The sequence below is a fragment of the Sphaeramia orbicularis genome, chromosome 12 (genome assembly GCF_902148855.1).
Source record: "Sphaeramia orbicularis chromosome 12, fSphaOr1.1, whole genome shotgun sequence".
NCBI classification, from domain to species: Eukaryota; Metazoa; Chordata; class Actinopteri; order Kurtiformes; family Apogonidae; genus Sphaeramia; species Sphaeramia orbicularis.
The window spans coordinates 3,201,387-3,222,743 of NC_043968.1; the positions used below are offsets into that span (position 1 = coordinate 3,201,387).

The window sequence follows — 21,357 nt, forward strand, 5'->3', positions numbered from 1 at the left end:
TACACAACACTCATACAGTGTTGCTTAATGTCAACAATGAGGGCCCCTATACATACATGAAAAGTATTAAAAAATGCTACAAAGTGTGGAAGTTCTCAAGAAGAAAAAAAAAAGATAAATAGGTAAATAAACAAATAGAAGAGGAAAATAGTTTGGCTGTCCTCCTGCTGGCTGTCAGTCATAGTTGTGTTAGACCAGAATGACTCCTAAACTGAAGCACACAAACTCAGTTTTATTATTTCCAGCCGTAAAAGTGAGTTTATCTCCAAACTCAGTAAAATCCTTTGACTTCCAGCTCTGCAGATCCACAAAGGGCCCCAGGGGAAAGGGGGGGGGGGGTCACCCACCATGCGCAGATCAGCTTTGGACTCCAACACCTGTCGCGCGCTGCCTCCATCCGGCAGATGTGCTCGAGCAACAATAGGTCGGTATCGATTTGCACGCGCCTGCCCCGTGGCCAAACAAGAGCCCAGAGTCCGATCAGCTGGACCCGCATCAGACCAGAACCAGGTTTAGTCCACATCTGATCAGACCAGAGCAGAGTCACATAAACGCAGTGTCATTGAACACAACAGACATGTTTAGGGCCCGCTCTGCTCTGGGGTCAGCTGTGCCTGTATCTGCACAGAGCTGCTGTTGGTGTTGGAGTCTGCACCAGAAGCTTCTCCTGTTTGGAATTCTAATTTAATCACAACTCAGACAACAGAGCAGTGAATGTGGAGACGCGCGGACAAAAGGATCTGCGCGCCCCCGGGGTCGGGTTGACCTGGGGTTTAGGGGAGAGTTTAAGGGTGGGGGTCTGCCCTCCCCTCATAGCGACAGTCCTCCATCTGCTGCTCTGCCTTCCACGGAACAATAGTCCTGAATCAATCACCGCCAACCTGTGCCCCCCCACCCCCTCCCCCACCCCAGTACCGCCCCCTCCCTCTGTTCCAACAGCTACGACCCCGAACTGATGCACCATTATCATTCAGATAAAAGGCAAATTAGATTAGATGGAGTTAATGGTTAATTTGTCTGAGTGCAAATGGAAGCAAAGGATGAAAATATTTACACGACGACATAAAAAAGAGTGATTACAATAAGTTTACAAGTATGGAAATAAGAGAGTTCATTTTACGCACAAGTGAGATAGATAGATAGATAGATAGATAGATAGATAGATAGATAGATAGATAGATAGATAGATAGATAGATAGATAGATAGATAGATAGATAGATAGATAGATAGATAGATAGATAGATAGTAAAAAACACAATTGTAAAAAACACTTTAACTTTCCAACTTTCCAAAAGTTGTCCATTCGTTCCTTCAGACTGCCCAACAAGAAACATCCACAGAAACAGCACAGTGCGCATGCGTACATATCAGTTTTGTCCCAGCTATTCATGTCAGATTGACAATAATGTAAAATCTTTTTTTTTTTTTTTTTTTTTTTTTTAATGAGCCTCTAGAAAAGTTTAAGCACCAAGTGTAGAGAGTGGTTATTCCAGAAAATAAACAAATGTTTACAGGGCATAACTTCACAGAAAAAAGGGTGATTAAAATTAAGTTTAGAAGTATGGAAATTAAGTTTAGACGTATGGAAATAAGAGGATTCATTTTACGCACAAGTGTAAAAGTTGTACATTCGTTCCTTCAGACTGTCCAACAAGAAACATCCACAGAAATAGCTCAGTGCGCATGCGTAAATATCAGTTATGTCCCAAATATTCACTTAAGATTAATAATGATGTAAAATCTCCTTTGTTTTTTATTAGCCTGAACTAAATCCTCCAAAATAGTCCAAGCACCAAGTGTAGAGAGTGTTTCTTTTCCAGAAAAAAACGAATATTTAGAGGGAATAACTTCACAGAACAAAAAGGGTGATTACATTAAGTTTAGAAGTACGGAAATTAAGTTTACAAGTATGGAAATAAGAGAATTCATTTTACGCACAAGTGTAAAAGTTGTAAATGCGTTACTTCAGACTACCCAACAAGAAACATCCACAGAAACAGCACAGTGCGCATGCGTAAATATCAGTTATGTCCCAAATATTCACGTCAGATTGATAATAATGTAAAATCTCTCTCTTTTTTCTTTTTTATGAGCCTGAACTAAATCCTCTAGAAAAGTTTAAGCACCAAGTGTAGAGAGTGTTTTTTCCAGAAAATAAACAAATGTTTAGAGGGAATAACTTCACAGAAAAAAGGGTGATTACATTAAGTTTAGAAGAATGGAAATAAGAGAATTAATTTTACGCACAAGTGTAAAAGTTGCCCATTCGTTCCTTCAGACTGCCCGACAAGAAACATTCACAGAAATAGCTCAGTGCGCATGCGTAAATATCAGTTTTGTCCCAAATATTCACGTCAGATTGATAATGATGTAAAATCTCCTTTGTTTTTCATGAGCCTGAACTAAATCCTCCAAAATAGTCTAAGCACCAAGTGTAGAAAGTGGTTTTTTTTTTCAGAAAAAGACGAATATTTAGAGGGAATAACTTCACAGAAAAAAAGGGTGATTACATTAAGTTTAGATGTATGAAAATAAGAGGATTAGAGGACACACTTTTATCAAGTGTGTGTGTGATCATACAGTCTTTGTGCAGCACGAGCTCATAGAGAGAAGCTGCACAGTCCATCAGATGAAATGGAGAAATGTGTAAAAGTGATCAAAACCTAAACAGAAGTTGTCAAAAGAATGTTTCATTAAAAAATACACGCGCAGAAACATTCATTGAGCCTTCACTCCAAATACTAAATGCAACAAAATGGAGAGAAACGGAAGAGAAACCGATCAGAATGAAGTCGAGCCGTGCGTAAATGTGCGTAAAAGTGCGTAAAGTGACCAGCATGAAGTGATAAGAAGACAGATTTAGTGAAAAGGGACACAGGCATTTAGGTAATCTGCAAATCAGTCATCATATGCAACGACATTAAGATGTGGTTTGGAGAGAAACAGGTATGGATGAAGTCAAGCCGTGCGTAAAAGTTGGGAATTCACGCACCAGTACATAATACAAAGTAAAACGCTTCAAAATGCATGAGTGCACCGAGTACCAAACACAAAGGTGCAAGCATGATTCAACTAAAACTGTTTTTTAAAATCCAGATCAGGCTTGGACAGACGTCTTTGCATGAAAAACAGCCGTGCGTAAAAGCTTTTTGTGCGTAAAAGTTACAAGTTTCAGTAGGTTTTGTTCGTACCACAACATGTTTTGCACCAAAGTGTCCTAAACTTTAGGAGTTTGAGCGTAATTCAACAAAAGCTGGTTTTTAAAATCCAGCTCAGGCTCGGACAGAGGTCGATTCATGAAAAACAGCCGTGCGTAAAAACCTTCTTGTGCGTAAAAGTTAAAAATTTCAGTTGATTTCGTTCCTATCACTTTAAAATACAAACATGTTTTGCACCGAAGTGTCCTGATCTGTACATACACGTCTCAAAGCATGAATACGCATGTGCACAACAAATAAAACATGACCAAACTGAACTTACTGGGACACATGGGGCTTAAACAACAGCCACACTTTCTTTGCATATGAATCTACAAATGCAGGAACCGCAGAACAAATAACTGTGCCATAAACTTTAGGAGTTGGACTCTGTGTGGGCCCTGAACTCCCCAGAGTAAATAAATAATAGTAAAGACAAAAAAAAAACCTGAGCACGGATTTTCTGGACAGCTGATGGCCACGTGGTGCGCATGGCCACAGCGTTCTGGCACGCGCTGTTCATTTGCATTTGTATGGGGGTCTTGATAATAGAAGGGCTTCTGCGCGCACAATGGGGCCGTTTTATGGCCAGCCTCTAGTCCACAGATGGCATCATCCACCTGCCCTTTCTCTGCGGAGGAGAGTGGAGAGAGGGAGGGGGGAGGGGGCGTTTGCACTTTCTCTAAACACTGAAAAACTGCAAGAAAAAAGTAGGGAGAGTTTGTTGTTTGGAATTGTCTTCGCTTTAACGTGGTGTAACCAGAGCTGGCATCATGAAATAAACCTATGGAGCTGAAAAAAGGGAAGGACTGGACTTAAAAACTAACAAATGAACAAGAAGATGCAAAGAGCAGGGCTCTCAAACTTATTTTCTTTCAGGTTCCACATTCAGCCCGATTTGATCTGCAGTGGGCCAGAGCAGTCAAATAATAACAATAATTATGACAACTCCAAATTTTTGTCTTTGTTTTAGTATAAAGAAAAAAAAACATTTAATGATGAAAAGACTTACTTTTATAAAGTATCCAAACAAAAAAGATGTGAATAACTTGAAAAAACTGAAATTTCTCAAGAAAAATCAGTGCAATTTTAACAATATTCTGCCTCAACTTATGATTTCTCCATGTGCATTATGGATCAGATCTACAAACTAAACACTAAACACTGAGGAACAGGAAGAAAAGAGTTCAAACTGTGCTGAATTTTCTTTAGACATTTCAGGTAGTTCATATTTGTTCAAGTTATTCATGTCTTATTGTTAAAGGATAGTTTGTAAATGTCAATATTTTCATAATTTGATGTTATTTTTACACTAAAACAAAGAAAAAAATTTGAAGTTGTTAATTCTTTTTTTTTGCTTTATTCAAGATTTTTTTTAAAATTTTTTGCTTAATTCAACATTTTTTCCTTAATTCAAGCTTGCTTATTTATTTATTTATTTATTTATTTATTTATTTATTTATTTTCTTAATTCAATTCAAGACTGTGGAATTTTTTATTTAACCAAAACATCCCAGATTGGAACCTTTGGAGGGCCGCCTTTGGCCCTCAGGCTGCATGTTTGAGGCCCCTGGCGTAGAGTAAGTGGTCTGGAAACAGAACCTGCATGTTTACAGAGTTAAACCAATGCAAATCAGTCAGTAGAAGAAGTAGAACACTTTTACAAACCCATGAAAATATGAAAAAAAAAAAAAAAAATCACGCATAGTGTGAAGAGAAAACCTGCAAATTATCAGTAAAGAATAAAAGGTGGAATCAGATGCATCTGTGTTTTTTCTGTTTCTGTTTAATCCTCTACTTGTGTGTTTATTCAAATACAGTCCTGTACAAGTTTACATGTAGAATAAAGTGTGTTTTCTGTGATAAAGCAGCTTTTGTCCACGTCCTGCGCGTGCAGATGAGCTTCTGGAGAATCCCAGTGTTCAGACTCCACATCCACAAACAAACCCACACATCTCCCTGTTTTCTTTGATTCTTCTTCTTTTTTTTTTTTTTTTTTTAGATGAAGCTATTTTTAGTTTGAGTCCAGCCTGCACGAGCTGGAGCTGTGGAGCGTGCGTGGCTCCATGACCCCCATCAATCTGCCACGAGCCGCTCCGGGACAATAGCATTATCATACCAATACACCATTCAGCCGCAGCCAATCACAGCGCGCCCCTTTCACTGAGCCGCACGAGCTGCGCACTATAAAGCAGGGGAGTCTGCGCATCCGCACTCACTCTGCTCCTTCTGCGGATTTACTCTCACACTCTCTCTGAGCTTTTTTCTTTTCCCCTTTTGCGGAATATCTTCATCTTCATCATGACTTTTGAGGAAGTTCTGATCCAGAAACCCACCGAGCGCGCGCTGTGCGCCGGTCCGGCCCTGGAGGAGGTCCTGGTGTCTGCCAAGGACAACGACAGCCTGACCGTGGGCGTCTATGAGTGCGCCAAAGTCATGAACCTGTGAGTATGCGCTGCACAGTTTAAAGTTCTCCTTTTTACGCACGTCACATGACGCTTTTACGCACTTGGATGAGTCTGGGGTCTCACTGTGTTCCATGTGTCCTCTCCACAGAGACCCGGACAGCGTGTCCTTCTGCGTCCTGGCCATGGACGAGGAGTTCGAGTGTGACATCGCCCTGCAGATCCACTTCACCCTCATCCAGTCCTTCTGCTTCGACAACGACATCAGCATCGTCAGAGTGGGAGACATGCAGCGACTGGCCGAGATAGTGGGCGACAAAGCGGATCAGCTGGAGGACACCCACTGCATCCTGATCACGGTAGGTGGAGCTGCACAGTCCACCTGCACAGCCTGGCAGGACCTTCAGGGAGGAGGGGGGGTGTTTAGGTCCAAATACATGCTCTGAACCTGCTCTAAAACTAATTAAACTAAATTAGAGGAAAACCAACAGTCCAAACTAAACCAAACTGAACTAGAATGTAAACTCCTAAACTCTCCTCCTCTTGGTCTTTGGTCCAAATGCATGGAGGACTCATCCCACTGTTGCTCTGTTGTAGAACCCGGCTGACGGCTCTTGGGAGGATCCGGCTCTGGAGAAGCTGCACCTGTTCTGTGAGGAGAGCCGCCGTCTGAACGACTGGGTCCCCGAGATCCACCTGCCCGAGCGCTGAACCGGATCCCAGACCCACGTTTGGCTTCTTATCTGGAAATACTCATCCAGAGCAGGATGAGCCTGTTTCTACTGGTCCCTGGATACTCCTGAGGAGGATCCTGTCCAGGCAGCACGGCGCCGGCCCCAGGTGGGCCCCAGGTGGGCCAAGATGGCCCCCAGGTGGGCCCCGGGTGGCCCCCGTGCCCCCGTCGCCTCTCGTCCCGTCCATGCCAAGATGACTCTCATTCTTTGTGTGAATGAGGTCGGGTATGCCACGAGAGCGACTCATCGACCCTCATTCTTTGTGCGGATGAGGTTTGGAGAGGAAGGAGAAGCGCGTTCTGCGTCCTGTGGTCCCACAGAGCAAATGTCGCACGTTGAAGCACGCGCAGCAGGAGAAGAAGCGGTGCTGAGGAAGAGGCGTCCTTAGAAAGGGACTTTTTAAAGACGACCTCTGAGCTGAGCAACAACTCCAACTGTTGAACCAGCGCAAATGTTTCCCACTTTCCAGAATTGTCTTAATTCTCTAAAGGTTTCACTTTAGAAATTTAACGATAATGTTCTAAAACTAAAAAAAAAAGAAAAAAAAAAAAGATACTTTGAAACGTCTGTTCTCTAAAGGTTTCACTTTAGAAAAAGGCGAAAATATTAAGAAAATAACATGAATTTGTAACATTATTGTAGAAGAAACTCATGATGTTCTGTTAGAAAAACAACATGAGGTCATTGTTGGAAACTAATTTATTCCTTTCTAAGGGTTTCACTTTAGAAAGAAGCTCATATGAAATAAAAGCTGGATCTGTAACATTATTTTAGAAGAAACTCATGATGTTTCATGAAGGTTTAAAGATGGAAACACTGTTGGAAACAAACTGACTTCTGAGTGGAAAATGTTCAATAAAGAGCACAGAAGCACAGACTGTGTGTGTTTGGGTTTTCTTCTCTTTTTGGTTGTCAAAGATGCTTTTTTTTGGGGGGGGGGGGGGGTCACAGAGGGAGGAGTGAGTATGGGTGGGGGTGGGGGGGCGAAAGTTTAAAACTCCGTACATTTGCATGGAGGGCGCTAAAGCCTGTCATCTGGTCTGTGTTGTCCCCCTCCTCATCTGCATGTCTATGGCGCAGGGTACAATAGCCCCCCCCAAACCCCCCCACTCACCCCCCACCCCCGGCCTGTCAGCTCCAGCGGTCCGCACAGAGCGTCCATTGTGTGCGCTGCAGATGTCTCCGCAGCCACGCCGCGCCATCTGCCGCTTAGATGGGGGTCAGGCCCGGGGGGGTGGGGGTGTGTGTGTGTGGGGGGGGGGTGCTGGGCTCTGCTGGGCGGAGCCGGGCTGTCGGTGCCAGAGGGGGTTGTGGGTCGGCTCTGGTTTGGGCCGGTTTCGGGTCTCGGGGATCATCTGGTGTCCTGCCAGCTGCTGCGGACTATTGTCCAGGCGCAGACACTGGTGCAAACTGCAGTCAGCAGCACAAAGGCGCAGATCTGCGCTGTTTGGGTGCGCAGGCAGCCACCTGCTCTGCGCCACAACAATGACATGTGCAGAGGTCAGCGGGTTTAGGAGAAAGAACAAGTTTACATTCACTCCTCCTGTGAACTCAGAAGGGTTCTCCTAGACCAGGACTGTCAGACCCATGTTAGTCCAGTTCCACATTCAGTTAAATTACATCTGCAGTGAAATAAGAACAGAATAAGAGAGAAAGTATGTCAACTCCAAACTTTTCTGTGTTTTAGAGCGAAAAAAGTTAATTTACATTCTGAAAAGGTTTACATCTACAGACTATCCTTTCAAAAGATGTGAATAACATCAACAAACTGAAGAAATAAGTGTAATTTTAACACTATTCTGCCTCAGTTTATCATTTCCACATGTACATTATGTCACAACCTGGTTCTGAGGGTGGACACAGATGGAGACGGAGGAGGTGGGAAAGATGGAACAAACATCTGACAAAAACTAACAAAAACCAAAACACAATATACTCCAACACAAAACGCCAGGCGAGAGGAGCATGAGGACCAGGGCAGGGCAGAGCAGGACCAGACCAGACCAGACCAGACCAGGCAGCGAGCAGAACCAAGACCAGACCAGGCCAGACCAGACCAGACCAGGCCAGGCCAGACCAGACCAGGCCAGGCCAGACCAGACCAGACCAGACCTGAGAGACAGTGAGCGTCCATGTTGACCTGCTTAAACAGGCCCATCACAGGTGCGGTCAGGCCATCTCCATCTGAAAACAGAAAACTGACAGTGCCCCTGGTGCCCTAAAGGTGCAGGGACGTCACATTTAAAACTTACAGATCACACTGGATCTACAAACACACAAAACACTGAGTAACAGGCAGAATATTGTTAAAATTGTACTTACTTCTCTTATGACATTTCAGGTTATTCATATTTTTTGCAAAATTATACTTTGTTTTAGTGTAAATACATGAAAATGTTTACATTTACAAAGAGAAACATTTGCAGTTGTCATTATTTCTATGTTCTTATGATCGTATTTGACTGGTCTGACCCACCTGAGGTTGAATTGGTCTGAATGTGGAACCTGAACTAAAGGGATTGTTCATTTCTTCAGTGTAATTTTTACGTTTCACAAATTCATCCCAGGGGCCAGACTGGACCCTTTGGCGGGCCGGATTTGGCCCCTGGGCTGCATGTTTGACACCTGTGATCTATAAGTTCACATTCGTTGCACAAAAGGTGCATTTGCTGTTTTATAAGTGTCTAATGGAGTGTTTTAAGGGTTATTTGGTATAAATAGACTAGATTTAAAGTTCTAACAGCTTATGTGTATATTTAGAACTTTATGTACGTAGATTATCTATCTATCTATCTATCTATCTATCTATCTATCTATCTATCTATCTATCTATCTATCTATCTATCTATCTATCTATCTATCTATCTATCTATCTATCTATCTATCTATCTATCTATCTATCTATCTCTCTCTCTCTCTCTCTCTCTCTCTCTCTCTCTCTCTGGAATTAATGAAGTATTCTGATTGTCATTTATCTCATCTGCTGTTATAATTGTATTTAATACAGTGTTTTAATAGGTTTATTTTTTTTTGGGGGGGGGGTGCACACTACAAAAATCTACATCTTACCAAGTGTGTTTTTCTCATTTCTAGTCCAAATATCTCATCACACTTAAAACAAGACATAATCACCTAAAGAGGAACTTTTCAGTGAGATATAAGAACTGATTTTCAGACAATAGATCTGGAAACTCGTATTCTAAGAAATCTTACCAAGATAATTTTCACTTGTTCCACTGGCAGATTTTTTTTTATTTTTGCTTAATTCGAGAATTTTTTTTTTTTTTTTTTTTTTTTTTGCTTAATTCAAGCAAAAAAATCTGCCAGTGGAACAAGTGAAAATTATACTAAATATATATTAAACTTAGATCTGGAAAATCTCATCAAGATAATTTTCACTTGTTCCATTGGCAGATTTTTTTTGCTTGAATTAAGAAAAAAAAAAAAAAAATCTGCCAATGGAACAAGTGAAAATTATCTTGGTAAGATTTCTTAAAATAAGATTTTCCTGATCTAAGTTCTTATATCTCACTGTAAAGTTCCTCTTCAGGTGATTCTGTCTTATTACCTCCACCAAGGAGGTTATGTTTTTGCCAGGGTTTGTTTGTTTGTTTGTTTGTTTGTTTGTTTGTTTGTCTGTCTGTCTGTCTGTCCGTTAGTGTGCAACATAACTCAAAAAGTTCTGGACAGATTTGGATGAAATTTTCAGGGTTTGTCGGAAATGGGATAAGGAAGAAATGATTAAATTTTGGTGGTGATTGGGGGTGGGGGGGCCCACGGCGGGGGTGCAGACCAGAAAATTTCATCAAAATCTGTCCATAACTTTTTGAGTTATGTTGCACACTAACGGACAGACAAACAAACAGACAGACAAACAAACAAACAAACAAACCCTGGCAAAAACATAACCTCCTTGGCGTGGGGGGGCCCACGGGGGGGGCACTGATCAGCCTTGGCGGAGGTCTGCGCTCTCCGAGTGCTTTTCTAGTTTTAAGTGTGATGAGATATTTGGACTAGAAATGAGAAAAATACACTTGGTAAGATTTAGATTTTTGTAGTGTGTGTGTGTATAATATTTAGAGCTACATATATGCTATTTGTGTGTCTGTGTGCTTTATATGAACACTATGTGGACAAAAGTATGTGGACATGTTGAATTCAGGTGTTTCTTTTCTAACAGGGGTCTGGGATACAAAACAATAATGACTAATGTCAGAATATAGTTTTATATTATGGGATAAATACCATTGCATTGGTTAGTTTGGGTTAAATTGTTATCTTTGTTTCCAAAACGTCTTAGAGATTTTACTTAGTTTCTCTCATCATTGATTTTTTAAAAAACTTTATCCATGACTATGATTTTAAATGTTCTACTTCTAAATTTCTAAAATATTTTTCATGCTCTGACTGTAAATAATAATTTTCTACCACTACCACCATCTACTTTCTTCACATCTCACTGAGGAAGAAAAATCTCCCATTAAACTTTAAGGAAATATTGATGTTTTTATCTTAAATCCTCAAGAACAGGACATCTTACAGCTGTAGACATGATGTGTCCCAATATTTATGTCCATACACAAACAATATTTTTGAAATTACAATAGTGGGGTTTCAACTTGGTTTAATAGATGAAAAAAAAAACACATGGAAGCATAAAAACATTGACTTTCAAAGACAAAAACAGACACCTCCAGAGCTCACAGTTAAACATCTTTATTTATTCATTTCTTAGGAATTGCACTAAAATTCTCCATTTTACAAAGAAAATGTAAAATGTGGACTTCACACCTGATGTCGACTGGTGGAACCTTATAGAAAAACAGAATAACATAGAAAACATAACAAAACACATGACTTCAGGGTTAAACATGACTTGTGCAAACGTTTCTGTCTTTTCTCAGCGGTTCCCAACCTGGGGTTCAGGGCCCAACAGAGGACTCCAGGATGAACATGTGGACTCCACTGATTACAAATGTACACAATTAGGTTTGTTTTTCCAACTTTCTCACTTTGAGATACTTTAACATTTATTAAAACATCTAAAAGTCCTTCAAGTAATAAAAATGGTCTCTTTTAAGTACATTTTCGGAGACAAAACTGCAGATTAAAACTATAATCTGTAATATTTCTTAATGTGTGAACTTACATCCATATAAATCTGACATTTGGTTTACAGTTTTTTTATTTGGTTGCTTGTCAATGTGTCATATCATTAGGTGATATGTTATTTCATTAGAATGTTGTGATGTACTGTAAATACCTCCGTAATAAATGTGCTTTCTCACTTCACAACTTTATAAAAGTACATTTTCTTGTTACAGTTTTGGTTGAGAGACTCCTAGTGGCAGAAATTATATATATAGTGATATAAGTGGTATGACTTTAAAGATATGGATTTTTACCTCTTCTCTGGGGTCAGTTAGAGTCGATCGTTTCTATAGGCTGAAGACGTTACTGTTTATTTATCAGGCACTTAACTATTCTGGAAAAACATAAATGATACCAGATGTAGTAGAAGCTGCAACCGGTCTCTTCAAGTATTACCTTCCCTTAAAGGTTCAGTGTGTAAAGTTTAGTGACCTCCACTGGTGAAGCTGCAGATGGCAGCCGATGAACACCCTCCCATACGGAGACAGAAAACACCAAACTACAGCCGGTTTCACTCTGGTGATAATAAATAATAGTGTAGGTGACAGAAGTGCACATGAAGAGTGAACTTCAGTCGACATGAAAGAGAAAATCAAAGAAGTGTGTTCTAATGCTGCCTTCAGGTGCTGTCGGGAAGATGATGCTTCCCACTTGTGAATTTGAAATTATAAGTGTGATGAGTTCAAGTGCTTTTGTTATTGTAGTGAAATGAAAAATTGCTGACATAGTTTATGTTGACCTGTTACTTGGGTCAAACAGTTCTGGACGTGTTCATTCATCTAGTACAACACTTTTTGTTTGTCAGTTTTTTTATGTTTGCAAATTGTGTATGCTCTGAATGTGTAAACTCATCTGTTAACAGCAGCAGAACGTTAATAAAAGCATCGTTTATCATTCATCATGAATCACTGCCATGGTGAAAAGGTCAAAGGTTATTTTCATCTTGTGTATCCATTTTTTTCCCAGTTGTCCAGTGGAAAATATAAAACAAGGAGGCGTTCATGTGCAATTTTCAAGTTTGTAACTCTAGTTTACCATAATTTCTACAGCACATGAAGGCAGCATGAGCTGCAGAAGCATGGTTTATACAAACGATTTATTTAAGGTGGTGAAAATACAATAGTTCATATTTTCAGGTGATTCTTCACTAATGAAACGTGGATTCTGATTAGAATGTGATCCATGTAAACCTACACACTGAACCTTTAAACGACGTCAATTATAAAAACTATTCATAAAAAACTTGTGCAAATAATAATGGATTAGATTTATATAGCGCTTTTCTATGAATGCATACTCAAAGCGCATACAGTGAATCCATAATTCATTCGCTCTCACATCCTCCCTCTGGTGATGCTAAACTACATCTGTATCCACAGCTGACCTGCGGCAGACTGACAGAAGCATGGCTGCCAATCTGCGCCTACGGCCCCTCCCACCACCACCGAACATTCATACGCATTCATACACCAGTGTGAGTGGCAGCACTGGAGGCAAGGGGGGTGAAGTGTCTTGCCCAAGGACACAACAGCACATGGACAGAGCGGGATTTGAACCGTCAACCCTTCGGTTATCAGACCGTTACCGCCCCAAACTCATCAGTGTGTTATGAAAGCACACACAGCTTGGAGGTGTGTCTGAGGCCCCTGTAGGCCCGGAGCCCCTCCCTCTTGGGGTCCCGGACCATCCCCCGGACCACGGGCAGGCTGTCGCAGCCCCTCCTCCTCTGGGCCCGGTGCAGCAGGATCCGGTAGACCCCGGACACGGGGTTGCGACTGTCTTTGAGCTGGTTGTTCCGGAGGTGGTCGGAGGTGAAGCCCAGCTCCTCCAGCAAGCTCCGCACCTCCTCCTGCTCCTCCTCCTCCTCCTCCAGGCTCCCGGTCTCCGAGTCCAGGAGGCTCCGCAGGGAGCTGGAGGGTCCGGGAGTCACCAGCGACCAGGGGAACTCTACGGGTAGGAGCCAATCGCAGCCCAGCATCTGGTCCACGGCGCAGCGCTCGGTGGGGACCTGCTTCAGGATGCCCTTGATGAGGCGCTGGCAGGGCCCGGGGACCCAGGGGGGGACGCTGTACTGGCCCTCCATGATGCAGCGCCGCAGCTTACCCATGGTCTCGGCGCGGAACGGCATGGTACCGGTGACCATGAAGAAGAGCAGGACCCCCATGGCCCACACGTCCACGGGGGGGCCCAGGTAGCACTCATCCCTGAAGAGCTCCGGGGCGGCGTATGGAGGCGACCCGCAGAACGTGTCCAGGCGGTCGTTCCGGTTTGAAACCCGGGTGCTGAAGCCCAGGTCGGCCACCTTGACGCAGCCGCTGGTGGTGAACAGGATGTTCTCCCCCTTCAGGTCCCGGTGGATGATGTTCATGTTGTGCTGCAGAAAAGACCAGAAGTTTTCAGACTTCCGCAGGAAATACTCCTCCTACTCCTCCTCCTTTCTGCATCTCCTCATCAGATCACCTCCATCCATCTGACTCTGTCTTCTCCATCTACCTTCATCTCCTCCTCCTCCTCCTCCTCCACTTCCATCAACCTCCTCTTTGTTACCTCCACCAGGAGGCATTGTGATCACTTTGCTTTGTGTGTTTGTTTGTTTGTTAGTAACTTTACAGGAAAACTATTCCACCCATCTTTCCCAACTCTTCCCCACAGATAGGCCTAGGCCCTGGGACCAACCCATTCAATTTTGGGCCAAGTAGGCCAAAGTTCAAGGTCACAGCAAGGTCACAAAATCTACAATTTTCCTATCTGTCATCATTGAGCAATTTTCGAAAAATTCATAAAAAATTCAAAACAACTCCGATTAGCCTCCAATTTGATCCACCCGTAGCTTAGAACAATATCTTGTATCTGGAACTAAATTGTCCACATCCACTGTGGAATGTGGACTCTGTGGACATTTCCATTTAACATTGAAAATCCCATTTACCACACATTTTTCATTATAACTCAACAAATACTGATTGGAATTTAATATAATTTGACATACACATGACTGGTACCAAGCTTCAACTTCTTCTGCTGTATGGAACAACCTGGAAACCGTTTGATTTAAACAGAAATAGTCGATCCACACATGCACACCGTTCGGGGTGCTTGGCGCAGGTTTGTGTTCTCTGAACACTTGTTGTCCACATAGTTTAGAAACATTAATATTTCCTCAACTCTGCCACTGACCATGTATTTGATGGCGGCGAGGATCTGGGCGAAGGTGATCTTGCAGGTGTTGTCACACAGTTTTCCCTCGTTGCAGATCCTGTTGTGAAGGTCCCCGCCCCCTGCGTACTCCACCACCAGGTAGAGGCGACTGGGCGTGTCCACCACCTCGTACAGACGCACCACGTTGGGATGCTGCAGGGCCTCCATGCTGCTGATCTCCCTGGACAGAAGACGCTGGGCCTGGATGTCCAGCTTCGTCTTGTCCAGGACCTTCAGAGCCACTTTGTCTACAAGGACGACACACAGAGATTATCAAGGCTCTAATAGTTTTGATTTTTCATTATAGTTTAGTTTTATTTAGTTTTGACTTTTTTTTCTCTAATTCAGTTAGTTTTAATTCATTTTTAGAGCAGGTTTGCTAGTTTTTATTAGTTGAAATTTTTTTTCTAAAGGCTTAGTTTTAGTTACCTCCGCCAAGGAGGTTATGTTTTTGCCAGGGTTTGTTTGTTTGTTTGTCTGTTTGTTTGTTTGTCTGTCCGTTAGTGTGCAACATAACTCAAAAAGTTATGGACAGATTTGGATGAAATTTTCAGGGTTTGTTGGAAATGGGATAAGGAAGAAATGACTAAATTTTGGTGGTGATCGGGGGTGGGGGGGCCCACTGATCAGCCTTGGCGGAGGTCTGCGCTCTCCGAGTGCTTCTAGTTAAATTTAGTATTAATTTTAGTTTTGTTGTCTCTTTTCTCTTCTTCTCCGTCGTATTCAAATAAATCCCAGACAGGACTCTGCTGCTTTCTCCCAACTTTAGTCTCCATGTTTCCAGGTAGAGTGGGGACCAGAAGACGACTAAACGACGAGTGACGAGAAGTGACGGACCGTGAAGTGCTGTATGGTGCCAGCAGCTAAAATTGCTAGAGTGAAATAAATCGCTTTTGTATCAATCTGACATTGACAAAGACGAAAATGAAGGGAATTTTATCCATAATTCTGATAGGCTTTAGTTAGTTTTGTAAGCACACAATACAGTTTCAGTTAGTTATCATTTTTTTCTTTTAATTATAGTTTTTATTTATTTCAGTTAACGAAAATGTTTTTTCAATTCTAGTTTTCATCATTTCGTTTTTTCGTTAATGGTAATAACCTTGGAGATTATATGATAAATGTTAGAAGAGAGCAGGAAAACATTAATACGTATATAAAACAAATGAGACAACTGGAACGACTCATCAAATAATCCAACTGGTCATTTTTAACCCTAGAAGGAACACCATTCGAAGATGATGCTTGTTGTTTTAGCAATAAAAGTGTCAGAAAATGTCTTTTTTTGCCAATTGTTTTGCACCTTTTTTTCATGAAGAACTTAACTTCCAATATCTGGTCATTAACTATAATTATTGCATGTAATAAATGCTTAAAACAGTGTGTAAGAGCAAAAAATTTAAAAAAAAAAAAAATTTATCTATGAACTATACAAAGTGGGAAAATTCAGATAAAATAGAGGAAAAAAGGTGACACCCCCCCCCCAAAAAAAACCCCCAGTAAAACTTGACAAAACACACTAGTAGAACACTCCAAAAAAACACTATCACTATTATATACAATTATTTACAAGAATTCACTGCAAAAACAGCAGCTGAAACATCCCGAAAATGCTGCTAAAAGTAATAAAACCTTGCATCTCTCTCTCACCGACTGCATTCTGCTGCTCTCTGCTCTGCCCACTTCCATCCCTCCCCCTCAGCCAATGCAGGCTTCTATCCTAATGTGTTACATAGCAAATGGAAGCTCCACATCTCGGCTTTCGGATGCCGTTGTCAATGTGTCCATAGCATAAACGCTTCAGGAGTTAGTCATTTGAATGACTGTATGAAAAACTGTGTCACCGGAGACACAAGTGTCTTAAAAGAGTTTTAAACAAAGATGCACAACATTTTAGCAACAACTGGCTGAACTTTAGTAAATTAGATTTTGAGTCACTTCGAGGGGAAGCGTCACATGACCACACCCACCTTTGGTCAGGGCGTGGAAGGCCATTTTGACCCTGGAGAAGGTCCCGTAGCCGATCTCCCCCCGGACCTTGTAGAAGCCCACCCTGCGGCCGATGATCAGTTCCTTGATGGTCTTCTGGTCCTTGCACATGTCGGCGGTGAGCCTCTGCAGGGGGGTGAGGCGTGCCGGGGCTTGGGGCTCCTCATCCTCGGGGTCGGCGGTGGAGCTGTCCGTCAGGCTGTAGAGACTGTGGTGGAGGGCGGGGCCTGTCACCTGGTACTGGCCGGAGGATGGCATTTCTGCAGCAGATGGACACACACTGACCTTCAGACTCAGGGTCTGGGACATCCACTAAACCAACAGTCCATGTGCACATACATATGTTTTACCTACACCAAGGAACGGCGGAGAATATGTTTTCATCGGGGTTTGTTTGTTTGTTTGTCTGTCTGTTTGTCTGTTAGCAAGGTAACTGAAAAAGTTATGGACAGATTTAGATGAAATTTTCAGGAAATGTTGATACTGGCACAAGGAACAAATGATTCAGTTTTGGTGGTGACTGGGGGGCCGGGGGCGACTGATGTGCTGTGGCGGAGGTCTGCGCTGTCCGAGTGCTTTTCTTCTTAGTGCTGTCAAACGATTAAGTTTTTTAATCCAATTAATCACAGGGTTGCTGTGGAGTAATTTCAATTAACATCCTAAGACCCACTGTCCACATTTGTGGACAAGAGTTTCACAACTTTATACAAAAAAAAAAACAAAAAAAACTGTCCACCACAAAGGACATTCCATAAAAATTTTAAAAACTGCATCTGAAAAAACTGTTGCATCATGATGTTTCCAATATATGCGCTTATTTAACTAGAAAAGCACTTGGACACCATAGACCTCTGCCAAGGCAGATCACTGCCCCCCCCCCCCATCACCACCAAAATTTAATCATTTGTTCCTTGTGCCAGTATCAACATTTCCTGAAATTTTCATCTAAATCCATCCATAACTTTTTGAGTTATCTCGCACACACACAGACAGACAAACAAACCAACGCCAGCAAAAACCTAACCTCCTTGGCGGAGGTAATGAAAAACAAAAACGCTTGTACTTTGCTGACATTTCCTGGGTCTTAGGAGGTGAATCACCATTAAATATCATTCATTTTTAATCTATATTATTCACATTTCATTTTGCATGTGCAAACAGACTCAAGAGAGAAGGAAATATTTCTGCACTAAACATGTTTGTTCAAGCTGGACGACACATTAGCTCCAGTGTTAGCAGAATCCCCAACTAACGTATGCTTCGCGTTAATGTTGTATTTGAAGCTGGAAGTGCTTTGGTGAAAAGAAAACTCCTTCCTGCAGAGTGTGTCTGATACTTTTTGTTGGTCTGCTGTTCCGTCTTGTTTTTTTGTCCTCATATTTCCATCCAGAGGACCATCGTGCTGTTTAGTGTTTTCCATCTTTATGGGTTGGTTCTGCTGCCTGTCACTGACGGATCAGCTGACCATTTGTTCATGTGCGTTAATGCTACCTCTACTGGACAAACTGACCCAAATGCATTGGCAGTGACGTTCAGAGTCAGTCTGCAGATGGGTTCATGGAGTTAACATTTTTAATCAGATTAATCATGATGATGGATTCATTTTGATAGCCCTAATATTTAGTCTAATTCTTTCTTCTTTCTTTAACCTTCTGGTATCCAGGTGAGCATATTATGCACACTTTGTACTTAATAAAGTTATATAAATAAAGTTATTCTATTATACAAAAGAAATTATAAAAACAATTTTAGTATAATTTACATATCTGAAAAGGAGTGGCAAGAAGTAAACACTTATTTAAACTTACAGTATCAGGCTGTGCATATTATGCACACTTTGCACTTCTTGTTATAAAAGGTCATATTAGGATTCAAAAATTGTTCCTTTTTTGCATGATTTTTAACATTCTGACCCATCCACTAAAATCAACACATTGTAAACTATGTAAAGTTCCTACACTAACACCCTTTTACCAAGTGAGTACAAAATACACATATTTTAGCTGTTAATCACTGATATATGCCAGGATGAAAAAATAAAATAAGTAATCCAATTTTAATGTAATACATTAGGGACAAAAAAAGTCAATTTTTGCATCAAATACCCTGGTTTGTTTACATTACAAACACAGCATTTAAGGGTTAAAAAATATAACAGTTATATTTTTGTTGAAGTTGATGAAATTAAAAAAAAAAAAAAAAAATCAAAACAAACAGTTTGACATTTAGACATTGTATTAAATAATAAATACAAACTAGTGCATTGACTCGTGTGGATCCACAGGTTCTAGATGTGCTAGTTTTTCTGCTGTTGTGTATTCATGCATGCTGTACCGCATTCGTCCAGCAGTCACCGCCAAAGTGTTATGGCCATAGCAGCGTGATTGTAAGGCTATTGTTTTCCAAAATTACCAATATCTCCCAAAATATTGGTCCTATCAACTTGTCGTTTTCACTAATCTGTTCATTGACCAAAAATACAGAAGTGTGACAAACTGCAGCAGTCAGCTCTGTACAGATTTAGTGTGAATCCAAGACACACACGCACGCACATGCAATGTTTCTTTGCTTCATTAACCCTCTGGTGTCCCTGTGCAGGACAGTAGTGTAAACCCAGTGTGTCCATCCACTGTCATTGATCCAACTCCATGGGTTTATTATGTTTTTCTTACATTTTTGTTCAGTTTGTGGCTTATTTTGTCATTTTTTAAAAATTCATTTTGTTAATTTTATTAATAATTTTGGCTGTTTTTTTTCATTTTCTTGCATATTTTCTCCATTTTATTTATTACAGAAGAAAAACTGACTTTTTCAGCAAAGATATCATTGAATGAACATCAAAACAAGTGTGTCCATTCACTGTCATTGATCCAACTCCATGGGTTTTACTGGTGAATCAATGTTGTAGAAGATGACAGTGTTTCCATGGTAACTAGGGAGCCTCTGAACATCCAAATGGGTCATATCTGATGACCATGAAAAGATGAAGAACTGCATTTTACACCAACTATTTCCATGTATTGATAGAATTAATGGATCAACAGGTATTTAATATTTTACATCAGCGGTGGATGTTTGGGGTTTTCTGTTTTAAATCTGTTTCTGCAGGAGTTCCACAAATAAAAACCAAACAGTAGAAGCTTCACAATCAGAACAAGCTGCACTAAAGCTCCAAAAAACAATAATAATAATAATAATAATAATAATAATAATGATAATAATACATTTTAGATCAGTAGATGGTTTTGGTCGTCGGTGGCTGCTTGGGTTTTTATAGGTTAATGTGAAAAAATAATATCACATCATACCTATAAATAATGACAACTCCAAATTTTTGTCTTTGTTTTAGTGCAAAAAATAGCATTAAATTAAAATATTTACATCAACAAACTATCTTTTAACAATAAAATGAAAATAACCTGAAAAATATTAACCTGAACTGTGTAAAGAAAATTGAGTGTAATTTTAACAATATTCTGCCTGTTTCTAAATGTTTTGTGCCTTTGTAGATCTGAAAAACCAAATAAAAACCAAACAGTAGAAGCTTCACAATCAGAACAACCTCCAACAAGCTCCAAAAACCAATAAACCATCATTTTCTTACCAAATTTCCTGAATGTTCTGCATCAAATCACAGCCTCAGATTCCCCTGCTGTGGATCCAGACCAGCAGGATGCGCAGACGTGGATTTCCGTCGATAACATTTTGCCAAAAACTTCCATTTCATTGTCAGAGACTGGAATCCAGCAGAAGCACAGCTGTACCGTCACGGTGCAGGATGAAGACTGAAGTGAACCACAGAGGGACTTCCCCAGCCCCACCCACTCACCCCCCACCCTCCTCAATGAGAGGAGCAGGATTCAGGTGGTGTCATGAACTCTAATCCTGTTTTAATTTAGGTTTGTCCCAATCCCTTCAAACCGCTAACCGCAGGCCAGGAAGGAGGAAATTAGGCCAGAAACACTAAACGGACCCTACAGTCCGAGGAGGATGCATGAAATGGGAGTGTTCGTGGTGGTTTGTTTGCAGGTTTTTTTGCAGGATGATCCATGTACCTGTGCAGGTGGAGTGGTGGCGTTGAGCAGCTGACGGCTGATCTGTGAGCTGCATGTGAAGATGAAATGTTATGCAACCCTATTACCTAATGTTCCCCAAGAGATTAACCCTGTGTCCGCCTTCGACAGTGGCTGAGCAGCACAGATAAAGAGATTAGACACAAGAGGTGGACGACTGCAGCAGGACGACGGCGTTCAGGTCAAGGTTATTATCCTTAACGAAAACTGACGAAATGATGAAAACTACCACTGAAAAAGCATTTTCTAAAATAAATCAAAACTATAATTAAAAGAAAAAACAATAACTGAAATTGTATTGTATTATATTATTGTTGTATTCTCGAAATATTGCAACTTTATTCTCGTTAAATAATGAGTTTTTTAAAACTACGACTTTATTCTCGAAATATTATGACTTTATTCTTGTAGTGACAGGCGTTTTTATTTTCTTATGTGTCCCTAATATGCTGTTGCATATTTTATCTTATTTTTATCAATTTTTTTATTGTGTAAGTGGTGACATATATATATATATATATATATATGTATGTATGTATACATATATATATGTGTGTGTATATATATATATATATATATATTTTTTTTTTAATCAATTTTTTATTGTGT

At 40.9% G+C, this 21,357-nt stretch overlaps 2 protein-coding genes across 2 annotated transcripts; one reads left to right on the plus strand and one right to left on the minus strand.

Annotated features, from left to right (window-relative positions):
• The first annotated feature begins 5,419 nt into the window (after window positions 1-5,419).
• On the plus strand, window positions 5,420-7,212 carry LOC115430326 (growth arrest and DNA damage-inducible protein GADD45 gamma-like). The gene is made up of 3 exons (XM_030150277.1): window positions 5,420-5,642; window positions 5,755-5,962; window positions 6,201-7,212. The coding sequence occupies exons 1-3, from the start codon at window positions 5,500-5,502 to the stop codon at window positions 6,312-6,314; spliced, it is 465 nt and encodes a 154-aa protein (XP_030006137.1). The 5' UTR covers window positions 5,420-5,499; the 3' UTR covers window positions 6,315-7,212.
• Window positions 7,213-11,326: 4,114 nt separating this feature from the next.
• nim1kb (NIM1 serine/threonine protein kinase) lies at window positions 11,327-20,480 on the minus strand. Its single transcript, XM_030150276.1, has 5 exons — window positions 20,280-20,480; window positions 16,657-16,935; window positions 14,666-14,934; window positions 13,079-13,862; window positions 11,327-12,741 (listed from the first exon to the last, which is right to left on the minus strand). Exons 2-4 carry the CDS (start codon window positions 16,931-16,933, stop codon window positions 13,095-13,097), a joined length of 1,314 nt encoding a protein of 437 aa, XP_030006136.1. The 5' UTR covers window positions 16,934-16,935; window positions 20,280-20,480; the 3' UTR covers window positions 11,327-12,741; window positions 13,079-13,094.
• Between the last annotated feature and the right edge of the window lie 877 nt (window positions 20,481-21,357).